Source organism: Camelus dromedarius, chromosome 17 (assembly GCF_036321535.1).
Source record: "Camelus dromedarius isolate mCamDro1 chromosome 17, mCamDro1.pat, whole genome shotgun sequence".
NCBI lineage: Eukaryota > Metazoa > Chordata > Mammalia > Artiodactyla > Camelidae > Camelus > Camelus dromedarius.
The window spans coordinates 31175800-31191540 of NC_087452.1; the positions used below are offsets into that span (position 1 = coordinate 31175800).

At 44.9% G+C, this 15741-nt stretch overlaps 1 protein-coding gene across 8 annotated transcripts in view; it reads left to right on the forward strand.

The window, feature by feature from the left end:
• The first annotated feature begins 6450 nt into the window (after positions 1-6450).
• RFT1 (RFT1 homolog) overlaps positions 6451-15741 on the forward strand; it is a 43852-nt gene continuing 34561 nt past the window's right edge. For 5 of the 8 annotated variants that reach the window (XM_064496435.1, XM_064496436.1, XM_064496437.1 and 2 more), the window contains exons 1-5: positions 6451-6567; positions 10139-10224; positions 11927-12043; positions 13159-13348; positions 13923-14024. In XM_064496435.1, coding sequence (XP_064352505.1) covers positions 6505-6567; positions 10139-10224; positions 11927-12043; positions 13159-13348; positions 13923-14024 — 558 coding nt within the window. In that variant the 5' untranslated portion in view covers positions 6451-6504. Of the gene's footprint in view, positions 6568-9166; positions 9337-10138; positions 10225-11926; positions 12044-13127; positions 13349-13922; positions 14025-15741 lie in introns of all 8 variants that reach the window. The other 3 variants (XM_064496439.1, XM_064496441.1, XM_064496440.1) reach the window with 3 other exon arrangements.

Here is a 15741-nt window from a genome sequence, read left to right on the forward strand (position 1 = left end):
ATGCATTCACACACTTAACCTGCATACACACACTTATACATACACTCACGCACATTCAAACATACCCACTCACACATACTCACATTTACTATCACACAGGCTCTGTTGTGCAGTCACTCTTAAATTCAGTCACACGCACGTGCACACACCCCTTCTGTTGCACAAGCCCAACCAAACCCATCTGCAGCTTGGCCTCCAATGATGGGTGCTCTCTATGCTCTTTTCCCTCATGGTTCTATTTATTTTTCGTGGCCACAATGAGCATATTTGGAGAAGGCTCTATTTTCACCCTATCTGGAAACATACTTCCCCTCAGCCCTGAGCTTGGCAGATCAGCGAGCAGGCGCCTGGCTGCCATGGGCTGGGACGGGTGGGGAGGGCTGAGGCAAAGCCACGATGGAGATCAAAGAGCCCCAGAGGCCAGAGGGCTTCCTAGGATGGTCTGGCTGCCCCAACCTGGGCCACTGCCTCTGAAATTCTTTTTGAGTAACCCTGAACTCAGGGCAACTGTTCCCCATAGAGGTAGCTGTGGCCGGGAGTGTCTGGACCCCCTCTTTGCTCCTTTTATCTGACAGTGTGCTCCTGACTCCTTGTCACTTCTCTTTTCTAGGAGAGAGTTGAGCCTTTAAAGATCATCTTGTCCCTCTCAGTTTTCAGATGACAGAAAAGTAACATGAATTATATTTAGTGAACATTTCCTCTGTTCCAACTTGTGTAAACCCCTTTGCATGCATCATTTCATTTCAGCTTCATAACCATCTCAAGAGATTGTGCTATAAGTCTCTCATTTCACCAATGAGAAAACTGAGGCTCAGAGAGGTCAAGGGATAAGCATAAGGCACACAGCAATGGGGAACCAAGCAAGGTCCATCTGTCTTCCTATTGTTTAGGCTCCAGCAGCCTTGCTGTCTCCAGCAGTCACCCTGCAGAGCTATTTGGAGATAGCTAGGGATTGTGTGGCTGGTCCCAGTTGGGTGGCTGTGGGTTTAAATTGGGACTCTCTGAGGGTGCTTACCCAGGGGTGCCTCCTCTGTTGGTGACCTGGGTGGCTGCCACGCCCAGTCACCTTCTGGCTGCCAGTTATGGTATCAATCACACTGGTGTCAGGTGTGGCAGGGCAGCCAATGGGCAAGGCAGGCCCCTGGGAGGGTGCATTGCACAGACAGAGCCTCTGAAACCCAAGGTCCTTGTCCAGTCTGTGCCTCCTCCCCTTTTGGACCAGTATCCCTTCTATCATACACATGCTCCAGTGTGACAGCCCTGGGAGGCAGAGCAGGGCCGCTTTCATACCCCAAGCAGAGTCCATGGCTCTGTGTATCCCTCCCAATTCCAGGACATCAGCACGCAGGAGGTGCCCAGTAAATGTTGGCTAAAATAAAAACAATTTTTAAATGAGCAAAAGATTTGAAGACACATGCCTCAAAAAAAGATACACAAATGCTAACAAGCACATGAAAAGATGCTCAACATCATCAGTCATTAGGGAAATGCAAATCAAAACCACAGTATCACTTCACACCATTAGGATGGCTGTGATCAAAAATATGGACAATAATACATCTTGCTGAGAATGTGGAGAAATTGGAATCCTCATACATTGCCGATGGGAATGTAAAATGTTACAGCCACCGTGGAGAACACTGTGGCAATTCCTCAAATGGCTTAACACAGAGTTACCACAAGACCCCAGCAATCCTGCTTCTGGGTACATACCCAGGAGAACTGAAAATGTATGTCTGCACACCTTTGAGTCCCCACACGTTCACATGCTTTGGGCACTGCACGTGACCTTACATTCATGCTTTCACATCCATACTCACATGTAAACTCACAAGCATGCATGTGTTCATGTACATGTGCACCTGCACCCACACCCAGACTTTATGTGTCTGAAGGCAGGCCCTGGCAGACAGGCCTGCCCACACATACAAATGCACGCATGTCTCTCTCCATGCATATGAACACATGTTCCTGAATTTGTGTTCATTCACATATGCATGTCCGCACCCATGAATTTGCTGTTCTCAGGGCCATAAGTCTGGCACTGGCCACAGACCAGTGAGGAAAGAACTCCTGCACTCTTCAGCAGTCAGAGCCAATTCCTGGGTCTTCCAAAAGGCTCAGGCTAGGTAAGTTTCCTCCTCTGTGTTCTCTCTGCCTGCAAGTCCCTCTGTTTGACCACACCCTCTCGCCCTTCAAGGTGTAGCTCAAAAGCTTCCCTGATGCCCCAGCCAGAGAACTCCAACCCCCACCCTGAGCTTCCCTTGCCTTCCTGGGATCACTCTCATGTTGTCCAAGAGGGACCGTGAGCTCTGAGAGGGCAGTGATTGTGGCTTTTTCACCCTTGTGCTCCCTCCCGATGCTCAGCAAGGGTGGTGACTCTGGAATAGACATGGCGTTGAAAGGAACCAGGCTGATGAATGGGCATCGCAGGTTACTTTCTTATCTCTGCACTGACTGATGCCCTGAGGAGCCAGCTGAGGTCTAAAGTCCTGCTTACCATTGTTTCCACCCTGCCACCCCGCCCACCAGCAGACTCCCTCCCTCTCTTGATGCCCCAGGAGTCTAACTGGCTTGGCGTCAGCCCTGGCACTCCCTCCAGCTTTGTAATAAAATAGCCAGCTCAGGTCGGCTTTCCCTGGCAGGGAGGCTACCTGGCACAAAGAGCAGGAGGGAGAGGAGGAACGCCTGAGGAAATGGCTCTTTCACTGACCACCAGTCACAGTCCAGTGTTCTCTAGGGGTCACATGCTCCCCAAACCAGTGACCCCCAGGAAAGAACTCTTTTCATCATCATTAATCATTTTGTTTCCTGCCATGGGCTAGTAAACCTCTTCAACTCTTAAAAAAAATTTTAACTGAATTTAAAATTAATTAAAAAATTCATTTATGCATGCATGCATTCATTCAATATCGAAATGTTTACTGCATGTCAGGCACTAGGGCTCAGTGGTGATCACCAGGATTGGCCAGCTTTTCTTTAAAAGGCCAGATAGTAAATAGTTTCAGTTTTTTAGGCCAAACTACTCCACTGTTGTAGCTGAGACTGAGCTGTAGACAATAAGTAAACAACTAGGTGGATGTGGCTGTGTTCTAATAAAACTTTATTTGTGGGGAGGAGCAAGATAGGGGTAGGACATTAAGAAGTACAAACTACTATGTATGAAATAAATAAGCTACCAGGATAGATAATACAACACAGGGGATAGAGCCAATATTTTAGAATTATTATAAGTGGAATATAACCTTTTAAAATTGTGAATCACTATGTTGTTCACCTGAAACATCTAATACTGTACATCAACTATACCTTAATTTAAAAAAACAATAATGTGAAAATACAGTAGAAAAAAACACATATGATCCCAATTTTCTAATTTAAAAGACCCTTTATTTGCAGACACAGAAATTTGAATTTCATGTAATTTTCATGTGTCATGAAATAGTCCTTTTGATTTTTTCCCAACCATTTAAAATTTTAAAAGTTATTCTTAGCTTACAGGTGGTATAAAACAGGCAACAGCCAGTGGGCCACAACTCACCAGCCCTCCACACCAAGACCACGAAGTGTGCCAGGCCCTGTTGGTGCCAATACCTCTAACAGAGACAAAGCCTTTGGAGAGGCTCAGTGCACAGGTGAGGGACGTCTCCACTGCAGCTCAATCACAGCAGCCCTCCCAGAGTCCACTCCCTCATAGGTCCTCTGGGGTCAGATATGGGAACTCTTAGGTCTCCGTGGGGAACAGAAGCTCTTTGAGGGCAGGACATCGCTCTTCACCAATCTAGAGTCAGAAAGCACCTCGGTTTGAATTCCAGCTTGACCACTCCCTGCCGAATGGCTGTGGGTGAGTTACCTAACATCTCCTCGCTGTTCTCACCTGTAGTACCTACCTCATGGGTTTCTGAGAGGACAGAGGAGTTGGGACATGAATGTGCAGTGCTCACACAAATGCCTGATGTGGAGTCAGTGGTCACTGCTCTTTGACTTTCATCACAGTTCCTTCTCTTCCATCCACTCCTGCACCCAGCATGGCTCTGGGCACAAAGTGCTTGCCCTGTCTCTCCTTGCTAAATCCTCCCTTCCAGAATAAGAGGAAAAGATCCTTGACTCCCTGCCCAGGAGCCCCTTGGGGGTCTATACCCTGGACTCCTGGGAGGCTTTGCCTTTTGGGCTTAGGTTGGAGCATTTCCCTTTTGGCTTCTTTGCCCCCAGTGAAATGATTCCCTTTTCCTTCCCAGGCCAACCCACCTAGATGCCTAGGGTTAGAGTGTGTTGATATGAAGATCTTTTGACTGGTTATGCTCCAAAGAGGAGCTGTGGAGGAGGCAGCTGCTTTGCCGGGGATAAAGTGGGCCAAAGCCTGCCTTGCCTGCCAGCCCAAGGTCCATGGGGGCAGGCAGGCAGCCTAGATCACGGCCTTGGGCATCCCAGCCCATAGGCCAAATACCTGGACCCTCTAGCATTTTGCTCTTCTCTCTCAGGTGGATGCCTAGTTTGCTCTGCCTTCCAGAACAGCAATCCCTCTTCCCCTTCTAAGAGCCTCTATTATCTTATCTGGCTTAATTTTTGCATAGCACTTAACATTATGTGAGATTTTAATATTTGTTTACTAGGGTTCTTTTTTTTTTTTTTCAGTCTCCCATTAGAATTTAAGCTCCTGAAGAGCCAGACTTTTGCTTACCTTAATCCTTATGATTGCCATCACAGGACAGATAATATCCCCTATTTACTAGTTGAGCATACTGAGGCCACCTGGTTAGTAAGCAGCAGAATGAGGATTCAGGGCCAGGTCTGTCTGACAGTCAAAAGCTTACATTATGAACCTCTGCCATAAGACAGAGCTTGATTAAGCTGGCAAGTTGGGGCTGGGGTTAGTGCATAGGCCTTGAGCCCAAGTCTGTTTCCAGCAGCAGCAGCAGCAGCAGCAGAAGCAATATAACAGGTCAGGAAGCATTTATGGGGAGTCCTAGGATCTTCTCTGTCACTGCTGCAGGAGACAAAGCCAAGTGGGCTTCATTTCTGCCTTCTTGGAGTTCATGGGCTGCTTAGGCAGAGACATATTCTAATCTCTTCACTGTAAAGCAGACTGTGCTAAGAGATTTAAAGGGTTACAAAGTGCTTTACAGCTTCTGTCTTTGTCTACTTAAGCTGCTATAACAGAATACCATAGATGGGCAGCTTAAACAACAGGAATTTATTTCTTGCAATACTGAAGGCTGGGAAGTCCAAGATAAAGTGCTGGCCAATTTGGTTCCTAGTGAGAGCCCTCTTCCTTCTTGCCTTAGCCTCACATGTCCAGGAGAGAGTTCATTTCTCTCTCTTGTCTCTTCTTAGAAGGGCGTTAGCCCCATTCATGAGGGCTCCACTCTCATGACCTAATTACCTCCCAAAGGCCTCACTTCCAGTTACCATCTCATTGGAAACTAGGGCTTCAACACATGAATTCCGGGAGGACACAAATATTTAGTCCATAGCAGGTGCTTTTGTACTCACAAAAGTCAGGACACTAAGGTCTGGCAGGATAGGCAATGTTATCAGGGAAGGCACTTTGGGAAGAAATGGCAGCAGAGCAAAGGCCAATTAGGGGTTGTTTGAAGAACAGTAAGGGCTCCGAATGGCTAGAGCCTAAAATGTATTGGGAAAGGGCAGTGATAATGTGAAAGGTGGTTGAGAAGGTAGGTTGGGGGTCAAATCACTGAAGGCTTAAAAGAGATAGATGGGCTTCCTATGGCCTGTAGAGCAGATGCTAAGAACGTGGACAGAACAACTGCTGATTGTGCTGGGCGCTTTACATTTTATTAAGTGCTTCCCTACTATTTTTCTGCTCTGTCCTCACAATGGGTAGCATGAAGGCAAGAGAGGCAAGTTTAGGATCAGGAGCCTGGTGTCTGCTCCACCCAGGTACAAGTTGTGTAGGTACAAACAAGACACTTAACGTCTCCAAGTCTCACCTTACTTATCTCTGACAGCAGGGTCCAGTTTTCAGTACTTTAGAAAGGATTACACAAAACTACACATGTGAAAATGGTGTATTTAACTTCTGGTCCTGAATTCTTTCTTTATAAAATTGATACAATCCTTATTTAGGCGGCCGTGACTGCGATTTTGTAAGCGAAGACCGAATGGCAAGAATCGTATTACAGAGGCCAGTGAATAGTTTGTTCCCTTTGGCAGATGTGGCCAGGAAAGTTAGTGTTTCTTGGTTGGTAGACTGGGAGCCTCAGGGAAGGGGCTTTGGCTACTTTAACAGCGTCTTTTAGTGTGGTCACAGTATTTAGCTTACTTGGCATAGGAAGAGAGAACCACAAAGAGAGAACGAGACGCCGCGCAGTTACAATGACGTATCCGAACCCCGCCCGCTTTAAAGGCCAGAACGCCTCATGCCCCGCCTCCGCCGTACTAATATAGCCAGTCAGCGAACGAGTCGCTCTGTGACGATATCTTCTCGCGACCACGCCGGCTGGCGGCTGCATTTCTTGGGGACGGAGCCTGGGCGCCGAGGCTATGAGGAGTCAGGAGGTGCTGGGCCAAGCGGCCCGCTTGGCCTCCTCCGGTCTGCTCCTCCAGGTACTCTGCCCGGCCGATTCCAACCCGTCCCACAATCGGGTTTCACGGGGAGGCGGCCATGGGGCCTTTGAGAACCCACCTTGGGGCAGATCCAGTCACGGCGGGGACTCCGCAGATACGGAGGGTTTCGGCAGGAGGGGCTGGCGGCGGAGAGGGGACACCTGGGCCTAAAGTTGAGAGCCTACGTTCAGAGCCATGGCTGGGAGACTGCAAACAAGCCATTCTCCTTTTGAGCATTGTATTTCCCATATGGCAGTAGGAAGGGGTTAGGTCAGGTCGCAGGGGTGCCTCGCATTCTAGAATCTCATACCCTTTGAGTCAGAGGGTTTATTTTCTCTGTGTTCTACCCCTACCCTCAAACACTTAACTCAAATTCTGACTCCCACTGAGTTCAGAGACACAATATGGCATAGCTAACAACAGGGACCTGGGCTCAGGCTTGAATTGGAATCCTGGTTCTACCCCATGGTTGCTGAGTGACCCAAGACAAGCAACTTCACCTGCTAGGCCTCAGCTCCTCATCGGAAAATGGGGGTAATAATAGTACCTAGCTCATAGAAGTTGCTGTGAGGCCAAATTAGGGTTGTTGGATAGTTGCATTTAACACGGTAGTATGCTCTGGCTCTTAGTGTACACTTAGTACACGTTGGCTGCATCTTCCTTCTGGCTATGTGACCTTAGACAAGTCACTTGCCCTTCTTGGCCCTAATTTTAATCATTTGTGAGATGTACATGCCACGTGGTCCAAAAGGTATCATAAAGATTCTTTTAATCCTAGGACCTCTCACTCTTGAGCTGTTCAGCCCTTCCTCACAAGTCCTGAATCCACCCCCACCCCTTATATTAGAGAGGCAGCATTTCACATGGGAGTTATGAGAAAGAATCAGGCTGACTAGGGCTCAAGTTTGGGCCTTGTCACTTGCTAGATGCCTGCCCTTGAGAAAATCTCTTAACTTCTCCAAGCATCAATTTTCTCATCTTAAATGGGAACAATAATGCAACCTCATAATGTCATTAGGGAGATTAGATGAAATGTCTGAGTGCCTGGCATAAAAATATGAATTTTTAAAGTGGTCATAGTAGGGATGAAATGAGGCAGTCTATATGAAGCTGTAGAAGAGTTCCTTGCACAAGATATGTACTTAATAAACATTAGCCATTCATCTAACCCTAAATTAGGTGAACCCCAAGTTACCTAGTTGTGTTGTTTTTCTATTTCACAACATAAATAACTGTTTGAATTCAGTGCTTTATCCACAATGTTGATTGTTCAACCTTTGACTACACCTTAGTACTGAGATTGGCTTCATGAAGAGAAAACAAGTCATAGCAGAAAACACACTATACTAGGAGGCAGGTGGCCTTACCTGTAAGGTCAAGCCGGGTCATTTGCTTGCTGTGGGGCAAATCATTTTTCTCTGAGTCTTACCTTGCTTCCCATGCATTTACCCAATTGTTTTTAGGGGTCAAATAATTAACAGATGTCAAAGAGCTTTTTTTTTTTTTTAACTGTCAAGTCCTTTACAGAGTAAAATGAAGACTGTTAATTACCTTTTAAAAACAGTCAGTGGGATTGTTACTCGCCTCTTAAAAACAGTCAGTGGGCCTTTTGCACTGAGCCATCAAGAAACGGCAGAGTGAAGACACCGCTTTTGGCTGAAGTGACAGCATGTTGTGTTGTTTCGCTTCATTTGGTGGTGTCTGATCTGGGGGAGGACTAACTGTTGGGGAGTGTGAGTGAAGGGGAAGGCTTTGGAAGTGTTGGGGAAATGCAGAACTGCCTCATAGGCCCTCAAAAAAATCCATTTTTGTTTACATCCTTTAAAAAAAGACTTACTAATAAGGGCCACTCTATGGAGGAAATACTGGGAGTGTGAGCAACCTCATAGCTTCATTAGTTCAAACCTTTATTCAAACCAATTAGCAGATAGGGTTATGGCCTGAGACATTAAGTCTCTTAGGCAATGATAACTTTGAAGTTAACATAAATATGTGTATGTGGGTTTTTAAAAATAGCCATAATCTTTAGATTTCTTGGAATGTTTTAATTCAGTCTTGTGTGTTTTCTTAGATTACAGTGCAGACATTTAAGGTTGCTTTGCAATTACATTGTGTCCTGCAAGGATTTGAGAGCTTATTCTCTAAACTCTGAGTCAGCCATAGTGAAAGCGTTAATGCCTTTCAAAACTGCTTTCACTTCTGTGATGTTTGACCTTGTTATCAACTCTGTTTGACCTTGTTATCAACTCTATGACGGTAGCCTCACTTGGCGGGGATGAAAATTGAGGCTTTTAAATATTAGAAGATGATGGGTTTAGATAAATGGTGAAATGAGACTCTCAGCTGAGTACTTTTTCCATTAAGAACTGTGCAAATAGTTTTCAGATCTCTAAAATTGAGTGCGTAATTTGGTGTGTATGTACATACCTGTGTGTTTCTAAGGAGAGGCTGCAGGACTTTGATCAGACTTATGGAAAGTCACCTTTGACTCCATAAAGGTTAGCGCTGTGATACGTTGGCTTTGGAGACCTTGCTGCTCTGTTATGCTTCTGGAGCAGTGTTAGACGGCAGTCTCCTTTTTGGTCATACCTTGCCCCAGAGATTTGCAGACTGCTGTGATCCGCTGATGTACCTAGATTGAGTCTTCCAGATTGCAACTGTTCACGTGTAACTCTGCGGGTGTTTGACACAGAAGTGATCTGTCATTTGCTCTGGAGTGACCCTGAGTTACACCTGTGGTGCTTCCAGGATGCAAGGGGGAGTCACTTGGTGAGTGAAGCTTGCGCCCTAGCCAGTAGCCCCATTTGGCAACCTCACTTAATGGCAACCTGTTTTTCTCTGTCTAATGGGAAGAATTCTTTGCTCAGGTGGTGTTCTTGAATTGGCAGGCTTGAAAGTCTCAGGATATACCCTTTTCAAATGGCATTAGTTAGCTTCTGTCTTCCCTTCTCCCCTGTTTTATATTGTCTTATTATTACAGTTGTCATTTAAAAGGTATTTCAACTCTCTGGAAAGTGACAAATATTCGGCAAATAAATATAGCCTCTTCTTTTTTTTAATCGAGAAAACTGAAGTTCAAAGAGATGAAATGTCATTGTTGGATCCTTAGCTATTACTAGGCAGAGAAGAAGGAGAAATTAGATTCCATGATTCCTAGTAAGTCTGCTCTGTCCTGCAGGCTCCCACTTGCTGAGTGTGTGCTATCTCTAAACAGGCTGGAGGGAGGGCCGACGTGAAGCACTCACCAGAGTTCCCTTTCTGTTTCCTGGAGTGCCTAACTTTTAACCTGAAAAAATTGGGTGAATCTCTCAAGGCCTTCCTCTTCTCATCAGTAAATTAGGGAGACTTCCAAGTGCCCTCCAGGGTTCCCTGACCATTGCACAAGGGTGCCGAGAGACCCCAAGAAATGAAATTTCAGAAACAGTGCAGACAGGTTAAGCATTTGAGAGAGAATCTCCCTGGCAAAGCTGCTGTATGTTGTTACATTAAAAACAGCAACCACCTTGTGTTCATTTCAACAAAGTAAACCCTCCCAACATAATTTATTCCTATGTATTTTCTGGTTCTGTAGGTGGTGTTTCGATTGATCACCTTTGTCTTGAATGCATTTATTCTTCGCATCCTGTCAAAGGAAATTGTTGGCATTGTGAATGTCCGGTAAGAAGCTACGTACCCTGGCATTGTCTACCACTCACTCCCCTAATTGGGTTTTCTTCAGACTCTGTACCTTTGTGTCACCCTTGGATTTTAGAAGCATGGACCTTTACCGGAAGCTGAGTGTTTTATCAGTTGGCTGAGGAGGAGCGGTCTGGGGATGGGGGATGAGCGGGCAATGGTGCTTTTAATGGACCCATGGAGTGTTTTCCATTAATAGCCTCCAAAGGCACATTTCTCTGCCGGCTGTTCCGGTGTGCCTGCTCTTAGCACCCAGGAGAGGAGTGGGAGTAATTCACTGCAAACTCCGTCTCAGGTATAATCGTGTGTTCTTGTCCTGCTGACAGCAAAGGAAGAAGGAATTCTGTGGTTCGTGAGGATGTGCTTCACAATTGCAGGGCTGGGCCAGCCACCTTCCTTCCCTCCTCAGTGAATTTTATAATTGCAAAGTGGTCGTGGGATGAGAGCTCGAGTCCTTGTCATTAGTTCCTTGGAGGCTCTTAGAAAGCCAACTTGCTTTGTCTTTTAGATTCAGTTTGTTTATTCGACTCTCCTCTCTGTTCAAGGACACCCACACATATTCTGTCTTCACAAATGACACAAAAATATACGAAGTGATGTGAGTCTTCAGTATAGCTCAGCTTCTCAAGTGTACCTTCATGTCCTGGTAAACAAGACAGTATGATCCAGATAGCATTTCACATCTAATGCTTACCAAACAGATGCTCTTGACTCTATTCTTGGAGCTTATTGAAGGCTCTCGAACTTTGGTGAACAAAGAAATCATCTGAGGAGCTTTGCACTAGGTTGGGCTGAGGAGGCGCCCAGGAATATGCATTTTGATAAGTTTTTCATGTGATTTTGAAGTAGGGACCATACTTTGAGAAATGCTGTTACAAAAGCAGGAAGGAAGAGGGCCAAGTCCCCTTAGGTACTTAGACTTGAAAGCAATTTGGGTCTCTCCAGCTGGCCTCCCCCAGATTGGCAGGTCCCTGCGCTGACAGCCCTTGTCTGGCCTGCCCACCTGCTTAAGGTACAGTTCAGTCTTCTCATTTGGACAGAGGCACTGGGTTGCAAGATGATTCTTGACAACCTCAGATACCTTAGCCCTGGACCATCCCCATTCTGGCTTCATCCATGCCACTGCCTGTTGAGGAGGGGGAACCTTAGCTACTCTTTGCTGAGGTGCAGGGGGGTCCACCTAGGAGGAACACAGGCAAGCCTTGCCCATCTGGGCTGCAGCAGCCTCTGAAGCGACTGCCAGCCTCATTGTCTGTGCCAAGATTCTCCACTCAGCAGAGTCTCAGCTTCTCTCAGAAGGGCCATTGGGTCACCAGTCTCAGGGTGACCAAGAGGCCCCCTTGCTGTGTAGAGTCATAGCTTGTCCTTTTTTCCTCTTTATACTCAGAGCCACACCTCTGCCTGTAGCCACAAAGGCTGCAGGCTTTGGGGGCAACTGTGACAGTTCTGTCCTGGACATAACACTGTAGGCACACACTTATATGTCTTTTGTTTGATTCCTAACTTTGTTGTTCACGTGGATTGGATTAGTGGTGGGGGGAGTCCTATAAGAAACCATTGCCTCCCACATCACCACAGTGCTTTATGACCAAGACTTTTTCTCTTCCTCATTGCTGGCAAAACCCCAGAAGTTCTCTCTGTGAAAAAACTAGACATCATATTGATTTCCGTTTTTCCCTTACAGGCTAACACTGCTTTACTCAACCACCATCTTCCTGGCCAGAGAGGCCTTCCGCAGAGCATGTCTGAGTAGGGGCGCCCAGCGGGACTGGAGCCAGACCCTCAACCTCCTGTGGCTAACGTGAGTTGTGCTTTGGCAGAGACAGTTTCACAGAGGCAAGTGTGATGAGTGTGACAAGCTAAACAGCAGCACTTACCTAAAGCTGAATAGTCTCTACACTTTGGTTATCGGTGGGTTTCTGGGCCCTTGGCGTGGGGCGGAAGGGGAGTGTCTGTGAAGGAGCTTCTCGGCCGTTTCCCTCTGGATGGCCAGGAGCCAGGAGGAGGTGCTGGGCAGCAGTTTCTGTGCCAGGTTTCTAGCCCCACTTCTACCCCCTCTGGAGGTTGTTCCTGCTGTTTTGATCCCCACTGGATCTGAACCATCTTTTTTATTCCTAATCTTTTCCCTTGCAGTGTTTTCTGCACTTTTAACAGCCACTTACTATTTTTTGAAAGCTTTTCTTCACATCTTTCTTCAATTTTGTTATGCTGATTTCAGTTCTGAGCCTTTTAGAATTTTCTTGAAGACCAAGTATATCAGCTAAAAATTGTAATGGCTTTTCTGCAGTTAGATCCCCTCCTGGAGGGCTGGTGGTTGAGGTGATTCCTGGTCCTGCCCTTACATAACTCCTCATTACCTCACAGAAATGACTGTCATAAGGGCTGGTAGGTGTGCATTTTATTAGAGGAATGACTGTTAAGTACCCGGTCATATTTAAGTGCTCTCTGGTCACATGTGAAAGAATACTGTGTCCTGGACTCAGATATTTGAGGTACAAGAGCCAGCTGTATACTGTCCTTCAGTCATTCTAAGTGCAAACAACAGGTACCTTCTGGGAGTTTTACTTACAAGTCAGTGTAACACAGTAGTTGTGAGTGCAGACTTTGGAGTTAGATTAGGATTGGGTCCTGCCTCTCTCCTTGACTAGCTGTTCATGACCTTGGCCAGATTCCCCAGGGCCAATCAGCCTTAGTTTCCTCATCTTTTAAATGGGGGTAATGCCAGAGGATCACTGTGAGGAGTCAGTGAGATAAAGGAGGTGAATCATAGTGCCCGGCATGTAGCAAGTGCCTTAATAAGTGGTAGCTGTTTTTATTATGTCTGTATTTTCTGTTCTAATAGTGTTACTATTTTAATACATATTTATTTTTATTTTTATATTTAGCATATCAAGAAACATTTTTCCCCTCTTCTAGAGTCCCTTTGGGTGTGTTTTGGTCCTTGTTCCTGGGCTGGGTCTGGTTACAGTTGCTCGATGTGCCTGATCCTAATGTCATCCCCCACTATGGAACCGGAGTGCTGGTGTTTGGTCTCTCAGCAGTGGTGGAACTTCTGGGAGAGCCCTTCTGGGTGTTGGCACAAGCACATATGTTTGTCAAGCTCAAGGTCAGTGTGCCTTCTGCTGTGAACGAGAAATGTGAAGAGTAAGACAGAGTGGTTTTTTAAAAATGCTTTTATAGGAGGGAATGGTCTTTTCAGATTTGCATCTAAAAAGATACTTGGAAAAAGGTAGCATGATCAGTTCAGTTCATTCACTTGAAATTTGACAGATGAGCTTGGCTGAAGTTCACCTAATGCTATGCTATTAAGGAAGAACAGGTTTGCTAATAGGAAAATTATTAGATTAAATAAGAATTTAAGAGGACTATAAAGGTTTTTTTAGATTTTTATAGTGATTATTTAGTTGTATACTAATATTTTCATCTTTTAAGATATATTATCTGATATGTACAAAAGAATATATTATCTAACGTATATGTAAATCTTAAAGCATGATAATATGCTGAAGGTCCATGAACCTACCACCCCACCCAAGAAGCAGAACATTATTGATAGTATGTCTGAATGTATGCCCCCCTCCTCCACCAGGGTATCCACTATCCTAGGTTTTCTGGGATTCCTTTCCATCTTTAGTTTTTAATAATGTTTGTAAAATACACCCTTTACCGTGTGTTTGCAGGTGATTGCTGAGAGCCTGTCAGTTATACTCAAGAGCATCCTAACAGCTTTTCTTGTGCTGTGGTTGCCTTACTGGGGACTGTACATTTTCTCTCTGGCCCAGGTAAGAGTTACGGCTTTTAACTTTTGTATAATCTGTGTTCCTCCGTCTGTTTTTCACTTCTTGCTCCTATTACTTCACAGTTTACATATGCATGTGGAGAATCTGGAAGCTCTAGAGAGATGTTCTTGGCACTGCTTCTCCTCTGGCTGCCATGTCCATCCTGCTGCATGCACTGACACCACTGGTGTACCCTGGGGACCTTGTGAGGGTCACATCTTGGGCTCATTGTCAAACATAAAAGCTCCCTTAGACATTCAGTGGGAAAGCCTGCCTCAAACTGATCTTTGATTGTCTGACAACAATCTTGTGGACGACACAAAAAGCAGTAATAGGGTGGGGTGAGAATCAAATTGCATGTGTGTTATTTTCCCTGGATTTCAATCAGTTCTTTTCAGAATAGCAGGAAATTCTGCTAACCCTGTTTCAAACTGAGATTGAAATCTCTTGTAATTCAGAGGGCATGAATCATGTCATAGCAGATACATTTTCGGTTGTAGCAGTTTTGACTTCAATTTATCTTTTAATTTTCTACTTTTAGTTCATGTTTCTAGTTCTGTTAAAATATAACTAGAGTACAAGTGCTAATTTTAAAAACGAAACCTAAGATCAGATAGTTGTCAGACCATTTTATAGTAGAATATAATTTGTAATTTTTCTTAATGTATAGGAAGACAAGTTAAAACTCTTAGCAATGATTTATGTGAAAATATTTCCCATGTCCTAGGCAAAAACTACAGATATTTTTGTGAAACACAGAAGAGCTAAATTTAAAATTATAAAGAATGAGATTTGCTTCCTAAAAGCCATTTCCTACAATTGCATATTTTAGAGAAGTTACCTGTGACTATTTCTGCCATGTTTTATTAGATCTAGAACTACAGTTCTCAGCATTCATCATTGTTTTTGATCCTAATAAGATAGGAGGGCCATGAAGATGCCCAGTCATTGGTTGATTCTTATTGAGAAAGATACTTGCATTATGACTTTCTGTCATAGCTCCCACCCAGGATAAGTCATAGATCATAGGTCAGCTTGGCCAATTCTGAGTGTGTTTGCATCCTTATCATAAGACTTCTGGGAGCTCTTCTCTGGTACATTCTCTGTCTGTGTCTGTGGGAGAGGTCTAAGAGCCAACAGCACTCCATATCAGCAGGTGAGCCACACCTACAGCCCTGGGATTCCCCTTTGTCCAGCCTCCCTCCAGGTTCCTCCTTGAATTGGCCTCCTGCCCCATTGCATCATATCTCAAATAAAAGAGTCACTCTAGATATATAAAGAACTCTTCCATCTGAACAACAAAAGACAAACCACTTAAAAAGTGGGTAAAGGATTTGAATGGACATTTCTCCAAAGAAGGTATACAGATAAATGGCCAATAAGCACGTGAAAAGATGCTCAACATCATTAGTCATTAGACAAATGTGAATCAGAACCTTAGTGAGATATCACTTTACACCCATTAGGATGGCTGTTATCAAAAAGATAGAAAATAACAGGTGCTGGTGGAGACAGGGACTAATTGAAACATTCATACATTGCTGGTGGGAATATAATATGGTGCAGCTGCTGTGAAAAACAATGTGACAGTTCCTCAAAAAGTTAAATGTAGAACTGCCATATGATCCAGCAATTCCAGTCCAGAGTACGTACCCAAAAGAACTGAGGACAGGTGTTCAAACAAAAATTTGTACATGGATGTGCATAGTAGTACTATTCA